The sequence below is a fragment of the Podarcis melisellensis genome, assembly GCF_964234715.1.
Source record: "Podarcis melisellensis genome assembly, chromosome: 3".
NCBI lineage: Eukaryota > Metazoa > Chordata > Lepidosauria > Squamata > Lacertidae > Podarcis > Podarcis melisellensis.
Window position 1 is genome coordinate 112,304,136 of NC_138530.1, and position 27,381 is coordinate 112,331,516.

General features: G+C 45.7%; 2 protein-coding genes and 1 pseudogene across 6 annotated transcripts in view; 2 read left to right on the plus strand and 1 right to left on the minus strand.

Moving 5' to 3' along the window:
* Positions 1-165: 165 nt before the first annotated feature.
* LOC309367149 (WD repeat-containing protein 5 pseudogene) lies at positions 166-1,556 on the plus strand (annotated as a pseudogene). Its single transcript has one exon. The product of its transcript is annotated as a WD repeat-containing protein 5 pseudogene (transcript).
* A 3,478-nt stretch (positions 1,557-5,034) lies between these two features.
* SLC25A15 (solute carrier family 25 member 15) lies at positions 5,035-18,497 on the plus strand. The gene is made up of 7 exons (XM_081906534.1): positions 5,035-5,195; positions 7,112-7,240; positions 10,694-10,952; positions 12,765-12,902; positions 15,750-15,919; positions 17,353-17,511; positions 18,231-18,497. Exons 2-7 carry the CDS (start codon positions 7,186-7,188, stop codon positions 18,350-18,352), a joined length of 903 nt encoding a protein of 300 aa, XP_081762660.1. The 5' UTR covers positions 5,035-5,195; positions 7,112-7,185; the 3' UTR covers positions 18,353-18,497.
* A 2,670-nt stretch (positions 18,498-21,167) lies between these two features.
* LOC309367060 (phosphatidylinositol 3,4,5-trisphosphate 3-phosphatase TPTE2-like) overlaps positions 21,168-27,381 on the minus strand; it is a 31,266-nt gene continuing 25,052 nt past the window's right edge. For all 4 annotated transcript variants that reach the window (XM_081906332.1, XM_081906331.1, XM_081906329.1 and 1 more), the window contains exons 15-19: positions 26,773-26,878; positions 26,000-26,097; positions 24,395-24,493; positions 23,374-23,444; positions 21,168-21,467 (exon numbers count right to left, since the gene is read on the minus strand). In XM_081906332.1, the coding sequence (XP_081762458.1) occupies positions 21,365-21,467; positions 23,374-23,444; positions 24,395-24,493; positions 26,000-26,097; positions 26,773-26,878 (477 nt within the window). In that variant the 3' untranslated portion in view covers positions 21,168-21,364. The remainder of the gene's footprint in view (positions 21,468-23,373; positions 23,445-24,394; positions 24,494-25,999; positions 26,098-26,772; positions 26,879-27,381) is intronic.

Here is a 27,381-nt window from a genome sequence, read left to right on the forward strand (position 1 = left end):
CGGCGAGAGCGGTGCCTCTAGCTGTGCTTTTAAGGGAGCTCGAAGTGATGTATGTGGTTTTTTCCGCCCACCTCCCTATTCTATCTGCACAGCAACCATGTGACGTAGGTCAGGCTGTGTTAAGTTGTGGGTGAACATATCAGATGACACAGCGATTCTTCAAACAGCTCTTGTTTATTCACAGGCCAGAACAGAACTGAACTGAAGGGTCCAGCCAGCCTGCTTATATAGAGCTCCACTACAATGCAACAGTAACCACTTTCTGTAACTATCCAATCACTGAATGTCACTGTCAATCCCTTATTTGCATATGTGGACTTGAGTGAAAACTATCTACAGTATCCTCCTGCTGGCCCAGGGTGAGAACTTCAGTACACAACAGGCTGAGAGGCAGTGACTGGGTCCCCCAGGTCGCAGCTAGTGAGCTTAATAGCTGAGTGGAGAATTTGCAGCTCTGAAGTTGCCGCAGCCCACTTGGAGACACACACCCTCCTTTGAACTGGCTTCCATCCTGTGAAGTTCTCAGATCTTGGCATGCTAGTTTTCACAGCCATGGCAACGGAAGAGAAGCCAGATTCAGAATCAACCAAAACACAATCAACATCCTCCTCTTCAACCAATCAGGGCAAGCCTGCCCCTGTAAAACCAAACTATGACCTGAAATTCACGCTGGCAGGACACACAAAAGCTGTCTCATCAGTGAAATTCAGTCCCAATGGGGAGTGGCTGGCCAGTTCTTCGGCCGATACGCTTATAAAAATCTGGGGCGCCTATGATGGCAAATTTGAGAAAACCATATCTGGCCACAAGCTGGAAATCTCTGATGTTGCTTGGTCATCTGATTCAAACCTCCTTGTATCTGCCTCAGATGACAAAACTCTCAAAATTTGGGATGTGAGCTCGGGAAAATGTTTGAAAACCCTGCAGGGGCACAGCAACTATGCCTTCTGCTGCAATTTCAACCCACAGTCCAACCTCGTTGTCTCAGGATCCTTTGATGAGAGTGTGCGGATATGGGAAGTCAAAACCGGGAAGTGCCTAAAAACCTTGCCAGCCCATTCTGACCCAGTTTCAGCAGTGCACTTTAACCGTGATGGCTCCCTGATACTGTCCAGCAGCTATGATGGCCTCTGCCGAATCTGGGATACAGCATCAGGACAGTGTTTGAAAACACTGGTTGATGATAACAACTCCCCTGTGTCTTTTGTGAAGTTCTCTCCCAATGGGAAATATATTCTAGCGGCAACGTTGGACAACACTCTTAAGCTTTGGGACTACAGCAAAGGAAAGTGCCTAAAGACCTACACAGGCCACAAGACTGAGAAGTACTGCATCTTTGCCAACTTCTCCGTTACTGGTGGAAAGTGGATCGTGTCTGGTTCAGAGGACAATCTGGTTTACATCTGGAACCTCCAAACAAAAGAGATTGTACAGAAGCTGCAAGGGCATTCAGATGTTGTGATCTCTACAGCTTGCCATCCAACGGAGAACATCATTGCCTCAGCAGCTCTAGAAAACGACAAAACAATTAAACTTTGGAAGAGTGACTGTTAAAATGCTTTCAGCATCACTTCAGAGACTGCTGGGGGTTTCTGTGTTTTTTGAAGACCCATTTGCCAGGAAACAAAGCAACCTTTGAGAAGGTGATGTCTCCTAGTCTTGGATCAAATAACTTCTCTCTTTGGCTTGTCTCCAAACTGGGCAAATATAGCGGGGGGTTGGGGGGATGAGGGTGGAGCTGTGGGTTAAACCACAGAGCCTAGGACTTGCTGATCAGAAGGTCGCAGTTCGAATCCCCACGACTGGATGAGCTCCCGTTCCTCGGTCCCTGCTCCTGCCAACCTAGCAGTTCGAAAGCATGTCAAGTGCAAGTAGATAAATAGGTACCGCTCTGGCAGGAAGGTAAACGGCGTTTCCGTGCACTGCTCTGGTTCGCCAGAAGCGGCTTAGTCCTGCTGGCCACATGACCCGGAAGCTGTACGCCGGCTCCCTCGGCCAGTAAAGCAAGATGAGCGCCGCAACCCCAGAGTCGGCCACGACTGGACCTAATGGTCAGGGGTCCCTTTACCTTTTACCTAATAAAAAGGTTCTGTTTTCTTTGAAGAATTGGTGGCTTTTCCTACTGGGAAGCCATTAACTATTCTCTCCTTGGAGAATAAGATGGCATCTTCATTGCTTGGAGGGAAATCTGTCTCCTAACAGCAACCACCGCCAAGTCAAAAACTTAGAAAGAATCTGGATATGTTAACATTTTTTAAGAAAAAGAAAAACGATCCAGGCAGGTAGGCCATAGTACATAAAACTTTAAATAGAAGAGCCATGGTGGCTCATTACTAAACGCAATTTTTTTAACGTGACCAAACAAGTGTTCTTTTGCCTTTCGCCTCTTCTCATTTCTCACCCATCCAAGTTTCCAGAACCTGTGATTAAATCACTCTTTCTTTGTCCTTCTATGTAATGCACCCTGTTCTTCATGCTCTCCGGTAGAGGATACTTGACAGTAAAAGTTTTTTCACGCTTTTCACCCCACCCTCACCCCAAATTATCTGTTCAACCTCTGACCTGCAAAGTCCTTGCTTGTGACTTTTTACTTTAAAAATATATTCTGGCAAATTTCACAAACTCTGTACGGTTTTTTCAATGTAAAAAAACAAAACCACTTATTTTATCTTAGAAACCTCATTGTATGAACTTGTATTTGCTAATGGTATGGCTTTATTCTATCCCCCCCTTCCACATTGGTATATCCCTTTTCTATTCTTTTTTCTGTTTTCTCTGCGCTTATCAATATTTTACCAATAAAAAAGTGGGATTCTTTTGTGAGGAAAAAGAAAGAAAGAAAAGAAAACCTGCATAAAAAGTTTCGTGGGTTTTTTTTGAGGCAGGTAGGGAAGGATTACAGGGACATGGGTGGGTAAACAGGGACATGGGTGGGTTAAACCACAGAGCCTAGGACTTGCTGATCAAAAGGTCGGCGGTTTGAATCTCTGCCACGGGGTGAGCTCCCATTGCTCGATCCCTGCTCCTGCCAACCTAGCAGTTCGAAAGGACGTCAAAGTGCAAGTAGATAAATAGGTACCGCTCTGTCGGGAAGGTAAACGGCATTTCCGTGCGCTGCTCTGGTTCGCCAGAAGCGGCTTAATCATGCTGGCCACATGGCCCGGAAGCTGTACACCGGCTCCCTCGGCCAATAAAGTGAGATGAGCGTCACAACCCCAGAGTCGGTCACAACTGGACCTAATGGTCAGGGGTCCCTTTACCTTAGGGAAGGATTATTTGCATATCCTGATCATGGTGAAAAATGCAACACCCCTCCTTTCTGCCTGTCACTGCTTCTTCCAGTTTGCATCAAACCAAATAAATATCCCAACCGAAGGCAATTTTTGACACCTGGAGGCTGCACAAAAATAACCAGATATGAGGAGGAAAAGTGATAAAGGTCCACTTTGTAGAGTTGACCAGCACACTTTTGGGAATGAGGGCCAGGGAACGAAGAAGCCTGGCCAAAATTCAGTAAAGCACAAAATTAAGCACAGGTGTGGGGGGATTATAAAGCTAGGAGCCAGCCGTCAAGAAAGCATGGTAACAACAGGCCAAGATTTTTTCTGGGTAGCTTTCCTTTTAAAAGAGTTGCCAAAGATACAAATAATTAATAATGTTTTAGTGGCAGTATAAGCTAGGGGAACTGTCCTAAACACCAACCAAATCTGACTGGTGCACTGTGGGCATAGTCATATAAAAGTTTAGCAGTATAGAGGTAACTGCATGGATTTTTAGGACGAATGCTGGGACTACTCTTGCCCTATTCCTTGAGGGTGGATTTTTTATTTTATTTTACTGTTTTCATTGTTCTATTTTCTGGAAAGCAATAAAAGATCATTTAAAAGTCAGATCAAGTGTATTTTAATGTTTCTCCTGAAGGACAAAAGCCTAGTCTTGTTGAATCACGATTAAGAAGGGAAGCCACTGATATCTTAAGGTTGTAAAAATGAGTACTTTAAATTGTAAATCAGAAAATTTAAATATATACATATATACACATATATGTGTGTGTATACACACACACACACAGTGGAGAGGTTATGGGGGGTGCCATCGCTTGGAGGGCAGACTCGAAGGCCTCTTTCTCAGCCCGCCTGGGCGTCCGCCTTCGTTCTCGCCTCCCGGGTGTCCACGGAGCCGCCGGCCAGCTTCCTGCCGGAGCGGTACCTATTTATCTACTTGCCACCATGACTAAGCCGCTTCTGGTAAACCAGAGCAGTGCACGGAAACATTGTTTACCTTCCCACCTATTAATCTACTTGCACTTGACGTGCTTTCGAACTGCTAGGTTGGCAGGAGCTGGGACCAAGCAATGGGAGCTCACCCCGTTGTGGGGATTCGACCGCCGACCTTCTGATCGGCAAATCCCACAGCACCAACCGCGTCCCTTCTTGTCACTAGGAGATGCTAAAAATAAGTATCAAAACAGGCAGGGCTAGGAGCACAGTCCTTTTACTAGCTGCACAATATATGACTTGATTATTTTATTTATTTTTTAAACTACAATGCATAAGGGAAAGGGGGCGGGAATCATATAATACATTAATATTTTATAAAACAGGACATTTATGGAAAAACAAAAGCGACATCAGCATACACCATATGAAGAAATATATTAACTGTATGTGATCTTGAACTGTATAGACTAGAAGTTCTGTTGGATGTAATAAGGGAATACTAAATGGTATAGTTTTTGTAAAATGTTCAGGGATTTATGGTGTGTAAAATGAACCATGGGAAGTGAAGAAGGGAAGTCACTGATATCTTAAGGAGGTAAAAATGAGTACTTTAGATTGTAAATCAGAAAATTTAAATATATACATATATACACATATATGTGTATACAGAGTGGAGAGGTTATGGGGGGGCCATCGCTTGGAGGGCAGACTCGAAGGCCTCTTTCCCCGCCCGCCTTCGTTCCCGCCTCCCGGGCGTCCGCGGAGCCGCCGGCCAGCTTCGCCCCCTGGCGGGGCGGGCGTCGGGTTCCGCTTCCCAGGCCGCGCAGCAGCGGCTCCTCCTCCTCCTGCTGCTGCTCTTTTTGCCGGGCGCGCGCCTCCAAAGCCGGCTGCTTTATAAAGGATCCTCGGAGGGCAACCCGAGGGGTCCGGGGCAGGCGATGCGGGCGAGCCGGTGGCGAGGCGCAGCGGCTGCAGGTAAGGCGGCGAGGTGGGCGCGCTGCTGCAGCAACAGGCGCCCACGTGGCGCACCAGCCGGGCGCCCCTTGGAGAGCAGCTGTGGCGAGAGCCCAGGCCGGGCGCGCATTTTCCGCCCGTGCGCAATCCCGAAGCCCCCTCTGCGCCTCGCAAGGCCCCAGAACTTGCCCGGTGCCCTTGCTTTGGCAGCAGCAGGCGTGTCATTTTAGGGGATGCAACTTCATTTCCTGCAAATTTCTCCGGTGTGACGGGTCTTAAAAATGTGGTTTTTTGGGTGTGAGGGATTCTCATCTGCTGTTATGGGCTTGGCAAGTCTGCATTGGATGAAGATAAGCGCTCTAGGGAAACCAAGGGATTTCAGTTTGACCTTCTGGCAATGCTAAACAGTTATAATGTTAAATAATGATATTAAAATATACAGTGGTACCTCGGGTTAAGTACTTAATTCGTTCCGGAGGACTGTACTTAACCTGAAACTGTTCTTAACCTGAAGCACCACTTTAGCTAATGGGGCCTCCTGCCGCCGCACCGCCGGAGCACAATTTCTGTTCTCATCCTGAAGCAAAGTTCTTAACCCGAGGTAATATTTCTGGGTTAGCAGAGTCTGTAACCTGAAGCGTATGTAACCCGAGGTACCACTGTATCTGCAAGCACTTGGTAATCATTTTTAACTATTTCTACGTCCAACCAGATGCCTATGGGAAGTTCGGCATGAGAGTGATAGATAGGGGAGATCACTGAAAATTGGGTGTGTCATCTTACTTACATCAGCAAAAAGTGCTTTTCACTAGTTCAAATCCACCCATAGATATAGGAGATATAGATAGATTCCATATCTTTTTGGTTTTGGTAGTTCATTGAGATTACAGTACAGTAGTAAGATTCCCATCCCCTCTAAAGAGATGGCTGAGTTGTTTTTCTGTTGGAATGGCAGCAACTTCCGAAACTGGGAGAGAGGCTAGAAATCAGTTTTTTTGTGACAGTATAAGTGGTTTATTTGTTAATAATAAAAAACAATAACATAATAAAATAAAAAAAACAAAGTGGTTAATTGACTACATGAGCTTCCCCTTTGCATCCAGACATAGGGCACTCCAGTCCTGGCACTCCAGTCCTGGTTTTGATGGGGGATTAAAAAAATATAAAAAAAATATTGAATGCTTAAGGATTGTACAACAATCTCTTTTTTATATAAAAAGCTGTTCCCCGCCTGTGGCGTTACTGGAAAGGATGTTCAAGTTTTGTTCTTTTGTTTTGCAGGCTCACTTTGGTAAGGGTTGAAACAGTTGATGCATGAAAATGTTCCCCATTGTACTTTTTAATATGGCTTTGTCTGAATGATTTGATTTTGGCAATTCTTGCAGAACCAGCATGACTTAGTACTTGTGTTTAAGTAGGTTGTATTAGGAATTCAAGGGATTGGGGGAAACACATGGGATTATAGGATAATGTTACTGCAGCACAGTTTAGTGTGTGCTAAATGCTTCCCTTTTATAGTGTGCTTTTTGTCTGTAATGTTCCCAATCTACCTAGATTGTTTATTTAATAAAAGGACTATACATTCTTACAGCCTTCTCCTGGTCCCTGAATCTTAATGTATTTTAAAATGTCATATCCATGCATACAATAATTTGTGTAAGTATGTACACACACTCATTACAGGCGTAAATGTATGGGGATGACAACTGGATAAAGTTTTGAGAGCTGCTAAGGAACAAATTTATTGTTATTATGTCCTGATGTGTAAAACTACAGAATTCAAAGAGGGTGTACTTCATTTTTCTCATAACTGTAAGTCTAAAATCTAAAACTATATCATACTCAAATCTTGTTTTATGTTCGTTAATCCTTTCATTCTTTCATTTGATGTTGTTCAATGTGCAAGCACAATCATTTTCTTCTTTCCACCCTTTTAGAGGTACCCATCACATCTCCCTGTGGGCTGCAGCAAACCTGATGATTTAGAGCCACCACAAAACCAGTGGGAAACATGAAAACCAACCCTGTCATCCAAGCTGCCATTGACCTCACGGCAGGGGCTGTAGGTAAGTCTGAGGAAATCCTATTTTCGCAAGATCCTTTAGAAACTGATAGCCCTTCTCCAGGTGACAGCAATGTGGGTCCTGAGGGAGAGAACATGTTGACTTCACCATGCATCACCAGCTTCTGTTGTGATGCTTTCCTTCAGTGAAATCTTGGCTGTTGCTGAAAGGTAAAAGTGTAAACGTCTCTGTCTTAATAGTTTTCCAGCTGTGGCTCTGAATTCATTTAGTGTTAGCTTTCATGAACATTTCAAAATACGTCACAAATAAAAGTTGAGCAATAAAGGCAACCAGAGACGAGATAAATTTGTTTTCTGTGTTTCACGTTATTGAACCAGTACAGGATTAGTACACCAGTCAGTTGACCTCCTATTGGTCTGCAGACAAATATTCCAAGAGTACTCCTGTGTAAATAGCATCTTACTGGTTTTTTATTTCATCAGGGTGTATTTTATTTTATATAAAAGTGATTTGTTTTATATAAAAGTTTCTCCCACTGCCTGCCCACTGTAATTGCAGGCATCTCCAGTCAGGAACCCAGTTGAGTGCCAGACTAGGAGCTTCAAGACCCGGGTTCAAATCATCACTAAGCCATGTAGCTTTTTAGATGATGTTGAGTTACTGTCAGGCTAACCTCCTTCACAGTGCTGTGGTGAGGATAAAATAAATCACAGGGGTTTTTTTAAAGGTAATAGCATTGTTTCACAAGAACAGCTGTTAATTTTTCTTTGAAAGTCAGCCAAAACATCAAACCTGCTGCTGTCGCTTTTGTTGTTGTATCTTCCCTCTCCTAGCAAAAAAAAGAGGCAACTGTTCTAGCAATAAGTTGGGCACGGTTGCTTTTCACAATTGCTAGCTGCTCAACAGCTCTCCAAGTTCAGAATGGCTGCCAAAAGCTGTGACTTCAGGCAGGGGCCTAGGAAGGTGGGCGGACCGTCCCAGGTGCCCTCACTGAGGCGGGCGACATTCGGTGCGCCCACAACTCCCAAGCTTCCCCCGAGCCGTTGGGGAAAGGGGAGAGCTGCGCTGCTTTGCCGGCGGTATTTCCCCCTTCCCCCTTCATTTTGACAGCTTGGGGGAGGCTTGGGAGTTGCGGGCGGTTTGCCGAATGTCCGCCATGGGCGGCTTGCTCTGGCCCCATAGACGGTTTGCTCCATCCCTGGTGGCAGGGCACTCACTACGCTCCAGGCACCCGAGCGCCCCCCCCCCGAAGTGCACCACCCTTGGGCAGCGTGGGCCTATGTTCCGCCACTGACTACAGGACAAACACTTATTTTGGGTTGGGTACATAGCTTTGCTCTGGGGAGCCTCCATGAGGCATGGATTTGTTTAGGGTGTGGGGATCAAGCTTTTTGTGTGGGCCGGCTTGGGGGAGCATGGTTTCATGGGCCAGGAGTGAAGCCAGCACTATTTTCTCCAAATTCAGCCACTCTGGGCCTTGGGCCTTAGGGAGACTGTGCCTCCACAATATAGGTCTCTATGCAGATGACACAACCTTGATGGCAGAAAGTGAGGATGAATTAAAGAACCTTTTATTGAGGGTGAAAGAGGAGAGCGCAAAATATGGTCTGAAGCTCAACATCAAAAAAACCGAAGATCATGGCCACTGGTCCCATCACCTCCTGGCAAATAGAAGGGGAAGAAATGGAGGCAGTGAGAGATTTTACTTTGTTGGGCTCCATGATCACTGCAGAGGGTGACAGCAGCCACGAAATTAAAAGACGCCTGCTTCTTGGGAGAAGGGCAATGACAGGCCTAGACAGCATCTTGAGAAGTAGAGACGTCACCTTGCCAACAAAGGTCCGTATAGTTAAAGCTGTGGTTTTCCCAGTCGTGATGTACGGAAGTGAGAGCTGGACCATAAAGAAGGCTGATCGCCAAAGAATTGATGCTTTTGAATTATGGTGCTGGAGGAGACTCTTGAGAGTCCCATCGACTGCAAGAAGATCAAACCTCTCCATTCTTAAGGAAACTAGCCCTCAGTGCTCACTGGAAGGACAGATCGTGAAGCTGAGGCTCCAGTACTTTGGCCACCTCATGAGAAGAGAAGACTCCCTGGAAAAGACCCTGATGTTGGGAAAGATGGAGGGCACAAGGGGAAGGGGACGATAGAGGATGAGATGGTTGGATAGTGTTCTCGAAGCTACAAACATGAGTCTGACCAAACTGTGGGAGGCAGTGGAAGACAGAAGTGCCTGGCGTGCTCTGGTCCAGGGGGTCACGAAGAGTCGGACACGACTAAACGACTAAACAACAACAACAACAAGGCATTTTGCACCAAAGTGTGTGCACACTGCGCACTGGAAGGGGGGGGGATGAGGATTAGGAAAAAGTCAGGCTGTTGCTGCCCACTCTTTTTGCAAACAGTGTTCAGAAGAAGCATCATAATATCAGGTTGTTATTATATTACATTTCATAAACGTGTCCCATCGTTTTTCCAAGGAGCTCAGGGCCTAATTGTGAGTCTATCCCATCCCTCTCCCCCACCTACTGAAGCACAGTAGTTCAGAGAGGATGTGGCTATTTAACTACAATGGAACCTCGGTTCCCAAATGCCTCCGTTGTACATTTCAGTTCTCGAAAGCTGAAATGCTTCCGTTTTCGAATAATTTTTGCAACCCGAACGTGCGATGGGGCTTCCGCTGAGTGCAAGAAGCTCTTGCAACCCATGGGAAGCCGTACCTCAGTTTTCAAATGTTTCGGAAGCCGAGCGGGCTTCTGGAACGGATTTCGTTCAAGAACCGAGGTACCACTGTTCTGTTGGACTCAAGTCATTCTGGCTCTTGATATTACAGCTTTGCAGCACATGCATTTGTACTGAAAGGAAATTAACTGGTAGTATTCTGTGGAATGAAGTACAGTGGTACCTCGGGTTAAGTACTTAATTCGTTCCGGAGGTCCGTACTTAACCTGAAACTGTTCTTAACCTGAAGCACCACTTTAGCTAATGGGGCCTCCTGCTGCCGCCGGAGCATGATTTCTGTTCTCATCCTGAAGCAAAGTTCTTAACCCGAGGTAATATTTCTGGGTTAGCGGAGTCTGTAACCTGAAGCGTATGTAACCTGAAGCGTATGTAACCTGAAGCGTATGTAACCTGAAGCGTATGTAACCCAAGGTACCACTGTAGTGCACTGCAGTGCCTATTCATTCTAGCAGTTGCTACTTTTAAGCATGCCACATCGCTTTTTCTCAATCATAATTTTAGCTCTCTCAGAAACTCGTTTCATTTTGCTTTATTTGTTTTGTTTCGTTGTTGTTTTTTTAAACTGCCCTTCCTCTGTTAAGATTCCAGGATGGTTTACAAAATATAGCTGAAACAATATCTTCCTTAAGGAAACCTATTTAAAACCTTAATCCATATTTTAATAAGGGGCATTGGTGTGTGAAGAGATTAAATTTGTATCGTCGCAGGGAGACTTCTCATGTTTGCAAATGATTGTTTTTTTGTGTGTGCAGGAGGCACTGCCTGTGTGATTACTGGCCAGCCTTTCGATACCGCCAAGGTGAAAATGCAGACATTCCCTGCCATGTACCGAGGGCTTGTGGACTGTTTTGTGAAGACTTACAAGCAAGTGGGGTTTCGAGGCTTCTACAAAGGCACCACCCCGGCTCTGGTCGCTAACATTGCTGAAAACGCAGTGCTCTTCATGTGTTACGGCTTTTGCCAAAACATTGTGAGGAGAATCGTTGGACTAGACAGGAAAGCTGAGTTGAGGTTGGTGACCGACTTTCCTATTCCCTCATATACCATTCTTGTCACTAAAGGTAAAGAGACCCCTGACCATTAGGTCCAGTCGTGACCTAATGGTCAGGGGTTGCAGCGCTCATCTTGCTTTATTGGCCGAGGGAGCTGGCGTACAGCTTCTGGGTCATGTGGCCAGCATGACTAAGAGCAGCGCCATTTACCTTCCCGCTGGAGCGGTACCTATTTATCTACTTGCCAGCATGACTAAGCCGCTTCTGGTAAACCAGAGCAGTGCACGGAAACATTGTTTACCTTCCCACCGGAGCGGTACCTATTTATCTACTTGCTTTCGAACTGCTAGGTTGGCAGGAGCTGGGACCAAGCAATGGGAGCTCACCCCGTTGTGGGGATTCGACCGCCGACCTACTGATCAGCAAATCCTAGGCTCTGTGGTTTAACCCACAGCGCCAACCGCGTCCCTTCTTGTCACTAGGAGATGCTAAAAATAAGTATCAAAACAGGCAGGGCTAGGAGCACAGTCCTTTTACTAGCTGCACAATATATGACTTGATTATTTTATTTATTTTTTAAACTACAATGCATAAGGGAAAGGGGGCGGGAATCATATAATACATTAATATTTTATATAACAGAACATTTATGGAAAAACAAAAGCAACATCAGCATACACCATATGAAGAAATATATTAACTGTATGTGATTCTCTTCTCAAACATGTTTAACAGAGAAAGGACAATTAAAGGAGAGAGGATGTAAATGAAATTTTAAGATAATTGAGTTGTATCCAATGTTTGTCAGAGTGGACCCACTGAAACTAATGGAAATGACTAATTTCGGTCCATTCATTTTAGTAGATCTGTTTTGAGTCTTAGTTGGAATCACCCCATTGTAGCTTTATGGAATAAGTTGCGTCTTGTGGCTGGGATATTCCTTACAAGTTTGCTAGAGGAGTTTGATAGGAAAGGCGTCAACCAGTGATACTTCGGTTAGAATCATAGAATCATAGAGTTGGAAGAGACCACAAGGGCCATCGAGTCCAACCCCCTGTCAAGCAGGAAACACCATCAGAGCACTCCTGACATATGGTTGTCAAGCCTCTGCTTAAAGACCTCCAAAGAAGGAGACTCCACCACACTCCTTGGCAGCAAATTCCACTGTCGAACAGCTCTTACTGTCAGGAAGTTCTTCCTAATGTTTAGGTGGAATCTTCTTTCTTGTAGTTTGGATCCATTGCTCCGTGTCCGCTTCTCTGGAGCAGCAGAAAACAACCTTTCTCCCTCCTCTATGTGACATCCTTTGATATATTTGAACATGGCTATCATATCACCCCTCAACCTCCTCTTCTCCAGGCTAAACATGCCCAGCTCCCTTAGCCGTTCCTCATAAGGCATCGTTTCCAGGCCTTTGACCATTTTGGTTGCCTTCCTCTGGACACGTTCCAGTTTGTCAGTGTCCTTCTTGAACTGTGGTGCCCAGAACTGGACACAGTACTCCAGGTGAGGTCTGACCAGAGCAGAATACTGTGGCACTATTACTTCCCTTGATCTAGATGCTATACTCCTATTGATGTATATACCATATCCTGCCTGACAGCTGGGATGAACTACTTGATTCAGTACATCTCTTCCTATCCTGATTCTGAACGAAGCCAGATGCTCTGATCCTTGTACTAACAATGTCCCCTGCTTCTCTGTGTGGGACCACTCTGTTGTGCTAAGGTGCTCCTCTGCAAGGAGAACGGGAACTCTGCATGGCCACCGTTGTGTTGCAAGTCAAAGCTTCTGACTCCCGTGTGCCAAATGCAATTTGTCTTTCTTGCAGCGACCTTCAAAATGCTGCTGCTGGCTCCTTTGCTTCTGCCTTTGCCACCCTGGTCCTCTGTCCCACAGAACTTGTGAAGTGTCGCCTGCAGGCCATGCACGAAATGCAGTTATCTGGGAAGATCGTGCACGGACACAAGTAAGTATTGTTTAGAACAGGGGTCAGCAACCTAAGGCCCATCGGCCATAAGCGGTTGGAGGTTGGATGGCGGCTAACAGATTGAGGTTGAATCCTGACAAGACAGAAGTACTGTTTTGGGGGACAGGAGGCGGGCAGGTGTGGAGGATTCCCTGGTCCTGAATGGGGTAACTGAGCTCCTGAAGGACCAGGTACGCAGCCTGGGAGTCATTTTGGACTCACAGCTGTCCACGGAGGCGCAGGTCAAATCTGTGTCCAGGGCAGCTGTTTACCAGCTCCATCTGGTACGTAGGCTGAGACCCTATCTGCCTGCGGACTGTCTCGCCAGAGTGGTGCATGCTCTGGTTATCTCTTGCTTGGACTACTGCAACGCGCTCTACGTGGGGCTACCTTTGAAGGTGACCCGGAAACTGCAATTAATCCAGAATGCAGCAGCTAGACTGGTGACTGGGAGTGGCCGCCGGGACCACATAACACCGGTTCTGAGAGATCTGCATTGGCTCCCAGTACGTTTCCGAGCATGATTCAAAGTGTTGGCGCTGACCTTTAAAGCCCTAAACGGCCTCGGTCCTGTATACCTGAAGGAGCGTCTCCACCCCCATCGTTCAGCCCAGACACTGAGATCCAGCACCGAGGGCCTTCTGGCAGTTCCCTCATTGCGAGAAGTGAGGCTACAGGGAACCAGACAGAGGGCCTTCTCGGTAGTGGTGCCCGCCCTGTGGAACGCCCTCCCATCAGATGTCAAAGAGATAAAGAATTACCTGACATTCAGAAGACATCTTAAGGCAGCCCTGTTCAGGGAAGTTTTTAATATGTAATGCTGTACTGTTTTTAACACTGATTGGGAGCCACCCAGAGTGGCTGGGGAAACTCAGCCAGATGGGCGGGGTATAAATAATAAATTATTATTAAATTATTATTATTATTATAAGCAGCCCATGTGGGTCGTTTAACCGACCTATAGACCCCCACTGCCCGCTCGGTCGGTTGGCTCCCATGTGCCACGCTAAACCGGCATTGTGCAGAGCAGGGACTACCTTCCGCAATGCTGGCCGGCTTCCCATTGGCCGCAGGAAGCTCCTGCAGCCAATGAGAAGCTGCACAAACCTCCTCCGGAAATCATAGCTGTCAACCGTCCCTTATTTGGCAGGAAAGTCCCTTATCCCAGTGCCGTGTCCCGCTGCTGTCCCTTATTGATGATGTCCCTTAAATTTCTCGGGTTTCAAAGGAAGCAGCTCCTCTCCCTTCCTCCCTGCTGGCCAGGGAAGAGGGGGGCTCCAACTGTGTTGCTTGGCTGCGTTGCTCACCCAATAAGGAGTCTAAGAATGACTGGGGGGGTGGAGCTTGCATGCCTTGTGCCAATCAAATCGGCCGTGTTGCCTGGGGACTCGCCTTTGCTCAGCGCTTCCCAGCGGAGAGGTGACGGTGGTTTTCTTTGAGGCTTCGTTTGGCTGCTGGCTGGGCTTTCTGTCTTTGGCTCGGAGGGGCTCAGAAGTTGAACATGCCTGTGCTTGGAAAATCCCTTATTTTGGCTGCTGATCCCTTATTTTTGAGGCTGCTGGTCCCTTATTTTCAAATCTGTAAGTTGACAGCTTTGCCGGAAATAGTGGCTGTGCGCGCGCACACTCTGGCCCACTGTGGCGTCTGCGGGACTGTGAACCGGCCCAAGACACAAAAACTTTGCCAACCCCTGGTTTAGAAGCTCCTGTCCAGAACAATGCTTTGTGCTGTACTCAGCAAAATCTATTAGGTGCGCATGCCCCAAAGCCATTAACAGTAATGCTTAACATTTCTGCACACTCCTTTTGAGCATTCAGACTGTTTCACATGCATTGCCCTTACAACTATGTCCGTATTCTCATCCCTCTCATGTTTTCAGATGGGTAGGTTCAGGATAAGTGTGGCTACTTGCCTAGCAAGTTCGTGGGAGAGGCTAGATTAAACCAGAGACATACTGGTTTGTAGCGCTGTTTCTTAGCCAGCAGTCTACGCCCGTTCTGACAGCTAATCCTTTGTACTGACAAGATGTCCCCTGCTTGTAGACATGGTGCCCTTCCTGTTCCTGCAAGCTGCTGCTTCCATTGGGCCTGCCTCAAAGACTCGTGTTGATTCTTCCCCCTCTTAATATCCAGCCTTGCATATGCTTTGGCCCAATTCATCTCAGGCCTTGCACCTTCTTATCCCCAGCCCTTCCAGTAGCACTTTCCCCTCAAGGTAGGAGCCTTTTTCCCCCTCCTGGGTTTTTTGCAAATATATGCCAGGGCATAACGTTGCTACAATAAAGGTTGCAACAATGCACAGAGCAGTCCTGGCTGAGCCGGATAGTCCTGCCCCAACCTGGCCACAGTGATCCATGCGACGGTCACCTCCAGGCTTGACTACTGTAATTTGCTCTATGCGGGGCTGCCCTTGAAGCTGTCCCAGAAACTCCAGCGGGTGCAGAATGCTGCAGCGAGGCTCCTCACGGGGTCTCTGCCATGGGAGCATATTCACCCTTTTCAAGCTGCACTGGCTGCCGGCATATCTTACAAGTGCTTTGGCAACTCAAGATGAAAATTTTCATCTGAGATAACCAGTGACTGGACATTTGCATGTCTAAATCGTACAAAACCACTGATGAAGCTGGACTTGATTCTTGAGGAACGAAAGCCTCCGATTTAATGTTCTGTGACTATTTCATTATTTCACCATGTTCTAGGACAGGAGCTTGACGTTCCTAATTGTGCTTCTGCCAGCCTTGTGTGTACAAGGCCTTGAGCAAATGGCCCCACTTTTTCAAAAAATAATTAATTCACACAGTCAGTTTCTGTTTACGTAACTGTTCTGACAGTCTTGTTCCTCTCTTAGTACAGTTTGGTCAGTAGTGAAAGGTGTTCTGAAAAAGGACGGTCCCTTTGGATTCTACCGTGGCTGGTCCAGCACTTTGCTGCGCGAAATCCCAGGCTATTTTTTGTTCTTCGGAGGCTATGAACTGAGCCGAACGTTTTTCGCATTTGGAAGGCCAAAAGAGGAATTAGGTATGTTGGTTGACTTATTAAGGGTGTTTAAATGAGTCTAAATAGTTCTGATAGAGCAATCTTCCATAGGGTTTTTTACAGTGTTTCTAATGTTGGGAATGAAACTTTTCCAATCCTCCCATAAACGAATGTTAATGAAGTGCATCGACTTGGTTCTGCAGTCAGCCATTTTGTTTCAAAATACACTGATTGATAATTGGACAATTTCTTATGAAACTGGATTGCTGGAATATATTTTTACATGTAGCACTAGTGATGGGGTGTTAAGAGGATGCACATTCTACGTATATTATGGTTGTAGAGATGAATTCTACACCTGCTCTTTGACACTGCCACATCCTCCTCAGTTTTGCATTTGGTCTCACCTGCCCCAAATAAAGAGCATTTGAGAGTGGCAAGTGTTGTCCTCATTCCCTGCAATACAGCAATTATCTCAACAGCTGGCTAGCAGCACACACAGAGGCTCAACTGAGAGCACATCCCAAGAAAGGCCAAAGGGACAATGAAGTAGGAATGGAAAGACAGGTATCATACGATTAAAATTAACCCCCCATGTGTCCAATCTACCGTATTTTTCGCCCTATAGGGCACACTTTTCCCCCTCCAAAAATGAAGGGGAAATGTGTGTGTGTCCTATGGAGCGAATGCAGGCTTTCGCTGAAGCCTGGAGAGCGAGAGGGGTCAGTGCGCACCGACCCCTCTCACTCTCCAGGCTTCAGGAAGCTATCCGCAAGCCTTCGGAGTGTGGCGGGCGCTCCGAAGGCTTGCGGATAGCAGCCTGCATCCCAAAGCCCGGGGATCACTGCGCAGCGCACCCCGGGCTTCGGGCAGATATCCGTAAGCCTTGGGAGCCTGGTGGGAACTCCCGCCGGGCTCCCAAGGCTTGCGGATAGCAGCCTCCAAACCCGACCTGGTTTGGAGGCTGGTGGTGGGGAAAGCAGCGTTTCTCCCCACCACCAGCCCCACAAGCTCGGGGGACAGCGGGGAGGCTGAGCGCTGCCTTCCTGCTGTTCCACCACCTGGTCTTTGGGGCTGGCAGAGGGGGAAAGCAGTGCTCCCCCCCCCACGCCAGCTCCAAAGAGCAGGTTGAAAGGAACCCAAAGGTTGTTTGGGTGAACGTTTGGGTGAACGCACCTTGAATGCACAGAACGCACCTTGTTTTAGAGGGGGAGAACAAGGAAAAAAATTTTTTTCCTGTTCTCCCCCTCCTATGGTCCGGTGCGTCCAATAGAGTGAAAAATACGGTATATCTGCCTGCTGACCTTCCCTCGGAGATTTAATGCATCTTGTAGTGTTTGTGCATGTCGTGGCCCAATCCCTCTGTGTTTGTGTGTGTGTAGAATTTGTTTTTACACTACTAGAGTGAGGGAAACGGATGGATGTTTTGCTTCAGATGCCGAGACGTCTTAGGCCACCTCTGCTTGGTTTTGTAGGTCCTGTGGCACTGATGATCAGCGGCGGTTTCGGTGGCATGTGTCTCTGGATTGCTGTATATCCCATTGACTGCGTCAAATCTAGAATTCAGGTTCTTTCCATGGCTGGAAAACAGGCAGGCTTCATGGTAACCTTCGCAAGTGTGCTCCGGAAAGAAGGTTAGAAAATGAAACCGCAACCAGGGCTATGGGACGGGGAATATCAAGGAATCTGTACTGACACAAATTGTGGACTATACCTAGAACTAAATGTCTTGTGTTCCATAGCCTTTATATGTTTGTTTGTTTGTTTGTGTGTGTGTGTGTGTGTGTGTGTGTGTGTGTGTGTGTGTGTGTATATAATCTACTATTCTATTATCTCTGCCTCTAATTCCTGCTAAGGCAGGCATAGGCAAACTCGGCCCTCCAGATGTTTTGGGACTACAGCTCCCACCATCCCTGTCCACTGGTCCTGTTAGCTAGGGATGATGGGAGTTGTAGTCCCAAAACAGCTGGAGGGCTGAGTTTGCCTGTGCCTGTGTTACGGCAATCCTCACCATAAATGAATCCCATTTTGGTATTAAGCAATATGGGTTGCATGCAACTAACTTTTACTCAAAGTAGACCCAGTGAAATTAATGGCTACAACTAACTTGGGTCCATTAATTTCAATGGATTTACTCTGAATAGCAGTATGTAAGCCCATTTGGGATAGCTAAGGCAGTAGAGCATGAGACTCTTAATCTCAAGGTCATGGGTAGTTTATACTATTCTGTATATAAATAATGCCATTATTCCACGTTTTTAAAAATGCTATAGTTGCACCTAAGCTTTTAAGAAATGGGAGGGGGACCAGTTCCAAGCAGCAGGTTTGTTAACACTTTAACTCTTATTGACAGGTGTCTTTGCCTTGTATTCGGGACTGAAACCTACGATGATTCGAGCTTTCCCAGCCAATGGTGCATTGTTCCTTGCCTATGAATACAGTCGGAAACTGATGATGAACCAGTTTGATGTGTAATATTTTTTATTGTAGACTTGAAATCATTGGAAACCTTTATAGGTCACGAGAGCTGCTGCAAGAACAAAAAAAAAATCAAGTTTTAAAGATTCTGGTTTTATTTTTTAAAGTATCATGTTTTAAATAAATATGTTGGGGGTTTTTTCTAAACTTTGTGTGGTTACTTGCGTTCAATGCCTAGACAACTGCAGATAATAAGATCTCTTAAGAGAGCTTGCATGGTCAACTAATACAAGAGCTATACAAGCAGTGCTTTTTTAAAAATAAAAAAAGCATGTTAAAGTAACACATTTAATTCTGTCAGGTTATAGTAACTTCCATGCCTTAAGAGCAGAGAAACAGCTGTCCAGACTTAATCTGTTGGGAAGCCAAACAACGTTAAGAATTCTATACAACTGGCTTGGCCCGTTTGTTTGACTCACCAGCACTAAAAGGAAAGGTAAAAGCAAAAAGGTAAAGGACACCTGAATGGTTAAGTCCAGTCAGTGGCGTAGCGTGGGGGGTGCAGGGGGGGCCGGCCGCACCGGGCGCAACATCTGGGGGTTAGGGTTAGGGGGCGCAAATCCACGGGTTAGGGGGCACAAATTACTTGCCTTGCCCCGGGTGCTGACAACCCACGCTACGCCACTGAGTCCAGTCAAAGGTGACTATGGGGTACTCACTTTTCAGGCTAGGGAGCCTGAGCAATGGGAGCTCACCCCATCGCATGGATTCAAACTGCCAGCCTTCCGGCTGGCAAGCCCAAGAGGCTCAGTGGTTTAGACCACGGCGCCACCCACGTCCCCATAAACCGGCACTAAACAGTAGTTAATTCATGGAAGCACAAACTGCCCCATATATGCCACCCCAATGTCACTGCTCTTACGTTGCTAGAGAAATCAAGAAAATGAATCTTGCAGTTAAGTGCAGTAGCTTATATTCACATCTGAGTTTTCTGTTTCGCTACAGAGTTTTACAGAGCAGTTTTGCTCCATCTTTTGTGTGCACACTTCTCAGAATATCTTAAAAGTAATATTGCCTTTTCCTTTCGGAAGAAACAAAATAAGGGAGAATTACTGGTGTGTAAAAGTGGCAGAGAAGGTTTATGTCTTTTTAAAGACAGCAAATTTAATATGGCCTAAACTGCTGTAAAGGGATACGGGTGGTGCTGTGGTCTAAACCACTGAGCCTTGGGCTTGCCGATCGGAAGGTTAGCAGTTCGAATCCCCACGACAGGGTGAGCTCCCGTTGTTCAGTCCCAGCTCCTGCCCACCTAGCAGTTCGAAAGCACGTCAAAGTGCAAGTAGATAAATGGGTACCACTCCAGTGGGAAGGTAAACGGTGTTTCCGTGCATTGCTCTGGTTCGCCATAAGCGGCTTAGTCATGCTGGCCACATGACCCGGAAGCTGTCAGCATACAAACGCTGGTTCCCTCAGCTTATAGAGCGAGATGATCGCTGCAACCACAGAGTCGTCCGCAACTGGACCTAACGGTCAGGGGTCCCTTTATCTTTAAGCTGCTGTAAACCGGAGCCCACTTAGTACTGTCCAAACCCCCCCTCAAATTTGCTATCCTTCAGGTCAACTCTAATCCCACGTAAGGTCTAGAATTCGGGAATCTAGTTGGTTCCATGAGCCTCTTCATGGAAGAGGGCAGAACATTCCAATTTGACAGCTTTTGCAATGGGTTGGGTAGGATGACTGGGTTGTATTCTGCGCCATTAAATCAGGGATCGGGAACCTGCCGTCAAACAATAGCTTCAGAGCCACAACACTAGTCACATTCATTATTGCTGGACTCACGGGACTTGCAGTTGCAACGTAATCTAGCAGGCTACCATCTCTGCTTTAGAGGTAAAGGTAAAGGGACCCCTGACCATTAGGTCCAGTCGTGGCCGATTCTGGGGTTGCGGCGCTCATCTCGCTTTACTGGCCGAGGGAGCCGGCGTACAGCTTCTGGGTCATGTGGCCAGCATGACTAAGCCACTTCGGGCGAACCAGAGCAGCACACGGAAACGCCGTTTACCTTCCCGCCAGAGCCGTACCTATTTATCTACTTGCACTTTGACGTGCTTTCAAACTGCTAGGTTGTTAGGAGCAGGGACCGAGCAACGGGAGCTCACCCCATTGCGGGGATTTGAACCGCTGACCTTTTGATCGGTAAGTCCTAGGCTCTGTGGTTTAACCCACAACGCCACCCGCGTCCCTAGGCTTTAGAGGTAACCTGTAGTAATAATAAAAATATCAAATTGCTGAAGTCAAGTCCCTGAGCCAAACCTCTGTGCAAGTAGCTTACAGCAAGGCTGAGCAACTTCCAGTTCCAAATAACAAGTCCAGGAAGGGAGTCTGCTGTGCAAGTGAAGTGGTCAGTATAACAATATAAAGTCTGCTGTATTACGAGCCTCCCAGGTCCAGGAACATCCACGCCACATCAGCAGAAAAAGGGCACTAAAAGCATTCTTTTCACAATGCTGGGATATTGCATTCCCAGCTATGACTAACCCCAGCGATCACAGCCATTGGGTTAGGAATTATGGGAATTGAGAGTGCCAAAAATATCCAGCGAGCTGCAGACTCCCCATCCCTCTTATAAATGCTCAGTTTGATTAAATGAAAATTGCTGCTAGGATTAAATGGGAGAATCTTAACATAGCTAGTCAGGTCTTGGTGACCGAAGCAACGTCTAATGGTCTCATTCAGAAGAAGACCATGCACTGTCCACATACCACAGAGTTTGTACTGAGATCAGCCACCTGAGAAGATGGGAAGGGGGTGGGTAGAGTTTGAAACACTGGAAACTTGTTTTTCACATAGAGACACAAACAAGCTGACAAAATCAATTGTTTTAATCATAAGCAATACACACAAAATAGCTAGGCAAGCTCTGTGTTCAATATTCAGTTCTGCAATGTCCTATACAGACACAAATGAGATTTAGAAGGCAATACCATAGGGGTAGCAGAGCATCATGATCCTGGGAAGGAAATAGAATAGGAACTCTTTGTTTTAAAACTTGCCACTGTTCACTTCTGATTAGCATTCACCAAAGTGCAGCTCCACAGCAAAGTCTTCCCTGAAAGTCTTCCACATCCTCGGCTTGTGTAGGTTATCAATTTCATTTCTAGAAAGGTAAAGCCTGGGGAGGGAAGCATTAATGAAGAGCATGTAAATCCATGCGCAGGGAATGGCACATGTTCAAGTATTTTCCTTCTGCGTTTGATCAACCTATGGTGGAGGAGCTCCCCACACCATTCAGAACCCTGGAGAACTTGGGGTTCCACACCTCACGTAGAACCTATGGCTGCCTCTTGCCGAAGTTACCATTCCCAACTCATGGGACGTGATAGCACATCCTTGCCACCAACCCCTAGCATGTTGATCCAACACAGAAACAGAACACCTGAATAAGTCACACTGGAAATACAAAACGAAGTAGCTACTGGCAGAACACGGGAGCATGTACTTCATCTGTAAATGCTGTCTTCATCTCCAGTTTTAACCGCAATCCATTTTTAGCACAAAATCATGGCTGCCTCCCATTTGCTGGGGACTTGTCCTCAAGCTTGTGCTCAGTCATTCTCCTAGCGTTGATGAGCTACAGTAGTAGTTGCAGCTGTGAGGCAGCCATTGCTGTTCTGTCCTCCATTTCTCACCATAATTGCTTCCATTCCATTCCGTTATGCTATAGTTTACCTTTATAGCTCACCTCACTCTCTCCACTGTGGCCAAAACCAATGTAATGAATTCTGTGATCAATGTCAATGAAAGGGACACATCCCAAACCATGCAGAAAATAACATTTGTCGACTAAGAACAGCAATAGCAAATACCACTTATATTCGCTTGCATGGTTTCTGTTCCTGACCTCAGATAAATGTGCAAGTTGTGGCCATTTCTATTGTTTCTGATGTCCCTTGTTGCACCCCCAAAAAGAGAATGTACAGCTCAGTCTGCTTTATGAGTTAATAGTGGCTTTTAATTTGTTGTCAAGCTAGTGAAATTCTGCTAGCATTCTGACTCAGTAGACTCCCTCTGTCCCTTCATATATTACATAACATAAAGGTAAAGGGACCCCTGACCATTAGGTCCAGTCGTGGACGACTCTGGGGTTGCGGTGCTCATCTCCCTTTATTGGCTGAGGGAGCCAGCGTACAGCTTCCGGGTCATGTGGCCAGCATGAGTAAACCGCTTCTGGCGAACCAGAGCAGCACACGGAAACGCCGTTTACCTTCCCGCCGGAGCAGTACCTATTTATCTACTTGCACTTTGACGTGCTTTCGAACTGCTAGGTTGTTAGGAGCAGGGACCGAGCAACGGGAGCTCACCCCATCGCAGGGATTCAAACCGCCAACCTTCTGATCAGCAAGTCCTAGGCTCTGTGGTTTAACCCACAGCGCCACCCGCGTCCCTATTACATAACATGCTGGCCTGCAATTGGGGTAGATAATGATTCCTTTCCAATACAGGGCGAGTCTGATTACATGCACCTGGAGACAGATGAGCAAGTGTTCATATTCCTGCTACTTAAAAGTAGCAACATGGCTGCTTAATCTTTAATTTCTCCTACATCGTGTTTATCAGCAGCAATGCTCCAGTAGTGAGCAATGAGGCCTCCATCCCTGAAAGGAAATGGATTTCTCAGTTCTTCACTCATCCAACTTCCTTTATTGGAGACTTGCCCAACAGTGCATTTCAATGTAAGAAAAACCTTCAGAGACTTGAACTCATGCCCTCTTCCCCAACAAAGCAGAGACAGTATTTTTTAGCCTGTATCTTTCTGAAGAGCTAGGCTCAAGGCAAGTCCCCAGTAGCAAATGACAGGCTCTACTTTCTTCTGTGGGGTCATGTGAGGGGAAAGGGTTGGTTGTTTACCTTTTAAAAATATATCGCAGTCCCATGTAAGAAAGCAAACAGAGACTTGTATTGGGCCCATTTCTTCACACAGATAAAAGTTTGTCACACTCTGGTTCCCAAGCCAGCCAAAGTTTGAGGGCATCTTAGCTTTTTGTCACAGGCCTCTGATGTCGGTCACTACAGCTTACCTGTTGTCCTCTACAAAGGCTGTATGGAACCAAAAGAAGAAAGCGCAGTCATCGTAGCCTTTTGGTATAGCCTGTATTTTAAAAGGCAAAAAGACAGAATGTTTAATACCTACTAACCTTTGTATAGTGCTTTCCCATGTTCAAAATGTGTCATGTGCATTACCCCTGTCACAATCACAACACATCCCAGAAGGCAGTTCTCTCTAAGCGCAGAGTACAGCCTATGTCACCTAAGTTTTCATTGTGAATTCATGCTACATACAATATTCAGACCAGGGAGACAGACTTCACTCGGAGCCACTACATCAGCTGTTTAATTTAAGATTTAATGTGATTTATTATATTTGGTGCTTGTCATTGCATCTGCCAAATAACTCATCCTCTGATACCTATGACTGGGCCTTTTCTGTGTCAAGCTAGTTTCCAATACAGTGTTACCTCAGGTTACATATGCTTCAGGTTACAGGCTCCGCTAACCCAGAAATAGTACCTCGGGTTAAGAACTTTGCTTCAGGATGAGAACAGAAATCGTGCTCCAGCGGCATAGCAGCAGCAGGAGGCCCCATTAGCTAAAGTGGTGCTTCAGGTTAAGAACAGTTTCAGGTTAAGAATGGACTTCTGGAACGAATTAAGTACTTAACCCAAGGTACCACTGTATTAGTTGTTTTGTTTCCACAATAAACTGGGAATAAATCAAATCTTCCCTTCAACAACACCTCCTTTACTTTCTGAAATATCACAAGTCACATTCCATTTCTCGAGGTGTTCCTGCGTCTTTAGTTTCATCATAGTTTTCAGGATTTAGATTCCACGGGGTCAAAAGGCAGGTTATAAAAACCCAACAATTCCCTATCCACTTTTATAATTCTGAATGTTAAAGCAGGATTTAAATATCTGAAATAAAGGCCAGAAGGTGTGTTTAACGAAGCGAACCTTGTGTTTGAGATGGGTCAGCAATGGCTACAGAGGACACAACTGCTGTGTGAGAGAAATACAAAAGATCCACAGTTCATTTACTTACAGATGAAGAAGATTCGAATCTGACTTTCACATCTTTGCTAACTACGGGACAGCATTCAAAAGCAATTACTACCCAGTCGTTTTCGCCATCGAAGAACAACTGAAAGTAGATGGGACATCTCAGTCACAATGAAATATTCTTGTTACAAAATGCATGAACTTTTATCTACTGAATCAACTATAGCCTCCTACTGGGGCAGCTTGGCAAGTAAGGTCCCAGCAGCCCCCTCCCCAATCACCCAACTTAATTTGCCCTCTGAAAACTAATTTGGTCTGGTAACTTTCCTTTGGCCCCATTAAAACATAAAATTCTTGGCTACTCCTCAAATCGCCTAGCAACACTCCCTCCTGTTAATCTATTACTACTTAGGAGAACACAGCTGGAAAGTAAGGTTCACAGGCATTGCTGTTGAGGGAAGAATTTAGAGCACAATATACTACCAAATTCTGTTTAGCTAGAAGATGGACACCTTTTCTTCCATCCACGCTTTTCTTTTAAAATGTAAGGTATTTTAGAGGAAAAATTTCCTGCCTACTGCATTTCATCCTGTGTGTGTTATTCCTGTATGTCCCAATCTAACAAATATGCTGTATTTACGGTATGTAATATATATTAACTGGGGGCGGTGGAACCAATATGTGGTCATTTCCCCCCCCCCCCCCGTTTTGTTTAAAAGGCTGCCAGTCCTAACTCCAGTTCAGAAGAAGTGCTTAGCTTCTAGAAAATGTGCAAAATGTGTTAAATGATGCAGGAATGACAGCGTAGCTGGGCTGCCTGCCAATAATCTCACCCCAAGAGCACCTGTGACATCCATGCAATTTATTCAGAATGCGGCAGCTAGACTGATGACTGGGAGTGGCCACCGAGACCATATAACACCGGTCCTGAAAGACCTACATTGGCTCCCAGTACGTTTCCAAGCACAATTCAAAGTGTTGGTGCTGACCTTTAAAGTCCTAAATGGCCTCAGCCCAGTATACCTGAAGGAGCGTCTCCACCCCCATCGTTTTGCCCGGACGCTGAGGTCCAGCTCTGAGGGCTTTCTGGTGGTTCACTCCCTGCGAGAAGCCAAGTTACAGGGAACCAGGCAGAGGGCCTTCTTGGTAGTGGCGCCCGCCCTGTGGAACGCCTTACCTTCAGATGTGAAAGAAATAAGCAGCTATCTTCTTTTTAAAAGACATCTGAAGGCAGCCCTGTTCAGGGAAGTTTTTAAAGTTTGAAGTTTTATTCTGTTTTTAACGTTCTGTTGAAAGCCACCCAGAGTGGAGGGGAAAACCCAACCTGATGGGTGGGGTAGATATAATAAATTATGATTCCACACAATTATAACAGCAGGAATGCAAGGGCCATTTGTGAGAAACACTGCATTTTCCACAATTCTAGAATGCTTCACTTTTGGAATGCTCAAAACATTTGCTCTCCTTGCATCAAAAACATACCTCCAAAGCACGTCTAGCAAATTCACATTAATTATAGGGATTAAGAGATCCATTGCACAGAAAGAATCTTAAATATGCCACCAGTTGCAAAAACTCTGGACAGGTAACAATTTATTACGCCAGCCACTCATGACAGGCTTTTAAAACTAACCCGGGAGTCCCTTACCTGGCAGTTTTCTTGGGTTGCACAAACACAATGAAATACCACTTGCTTTTCCATTATTATCTTCACCCTCAAATCACTCCCATTGCCTTTCCCAACTCCTAAAAAAAAGTTTTTTTAAAAAAAGGTTAAATAGTGATAGCAGGACAATGATTAGGCTGAATTTCAAGGACTGATGCTGAATTGTCTACTGCAAACTCTTTAAAAAGTAAACTTGCGGCGGCGATGACTGGCAGAATCCGAGACCAAGGTGAAGAGTTGGTGGAAGAAGATTGGAGAAAATTTAAAGTTTATCTACAGAAACATTGTAAAATCCAGGAATGTTAGAAGGTTGTTGGAATGAAGTAATGTGGTTTTAGCCGAAATGATATAAAAGATTAGGTAAAAACTGATTTTTTAACTGCTGAAAGACGAGAATGTAAAATTATAGTACATTAAGATAAACTATTAGGATAAAAACCAAGCTGGAAAGGATTTGCTGGAATATTTAATTGAACTAGAATACAAAAAAGGGAGGTGTGAGGAGGTCAGGGAAATAAGTAAATGAAAGACAAGATATGGAAAGAGGGAAATGTTTTTAATTGTTCTTATTTTTCTGTATTTTGTATTCTCTGTTTCTTTCTTTTCATTTTCCCCCCTCATTTTTGTAACTTTTTTTGAAACTTTAATAAATATTATTATAAAAGTAAAAAATAAAAAGTAAACTTGCATCACAACAGAGGAAAGGAGGACATTAAATGCCACTAGAAATCCTACCGCATTTTAGCAGCGCTTACCATGGATAGCATAGAGCTTTATGCTTTTTATTTCAAGCGGTCTCGCTTTTGGGAGCTGCAGGTTATACTTCCATTTCAAGGTTGCGTAATACTCAACGTACCTATTCTGCAAAGAAAAAATTTGAGCGCGCCTTGAGAAATAAGTTACAAACAAGCTGCAGCATTTTCAAAGCTGAAAGCAAATCTCCCAACTCAACCCTGAAGTAAGAGCAACCTTTTGGCTGCAAGAGAAGGTGACCTTCAAGCCCCGTCACTGCAAGCCTTGCCTTACCCAAACACTCCCAAATCCTGGACTCATCATATGTTATAACACAGGTGTTAACATGGGTGAACATATCAGGCGACACAGCGATTCTTCAAACAGCTCTTGTTTATTCACAGGCCAGAATAGAACTGAACTGAAGGGTTCAGCCAGCCTGCTTATATAGAGCTCCAGAACAATGTAATTGTAACAGTGTTTTGTGTTGTGTAGGCTCCTATAATGTAAATCAGGGGTGACCAACTCCCAAGAGACTGTGATCTACTCACCAGAGTTAAAGACGGGCAGTGATCTACCGCCTTTTGGGGGGTTCAGGCCAAAGTTGTTCAGCTTTTTTTAAGAAGGAAGTC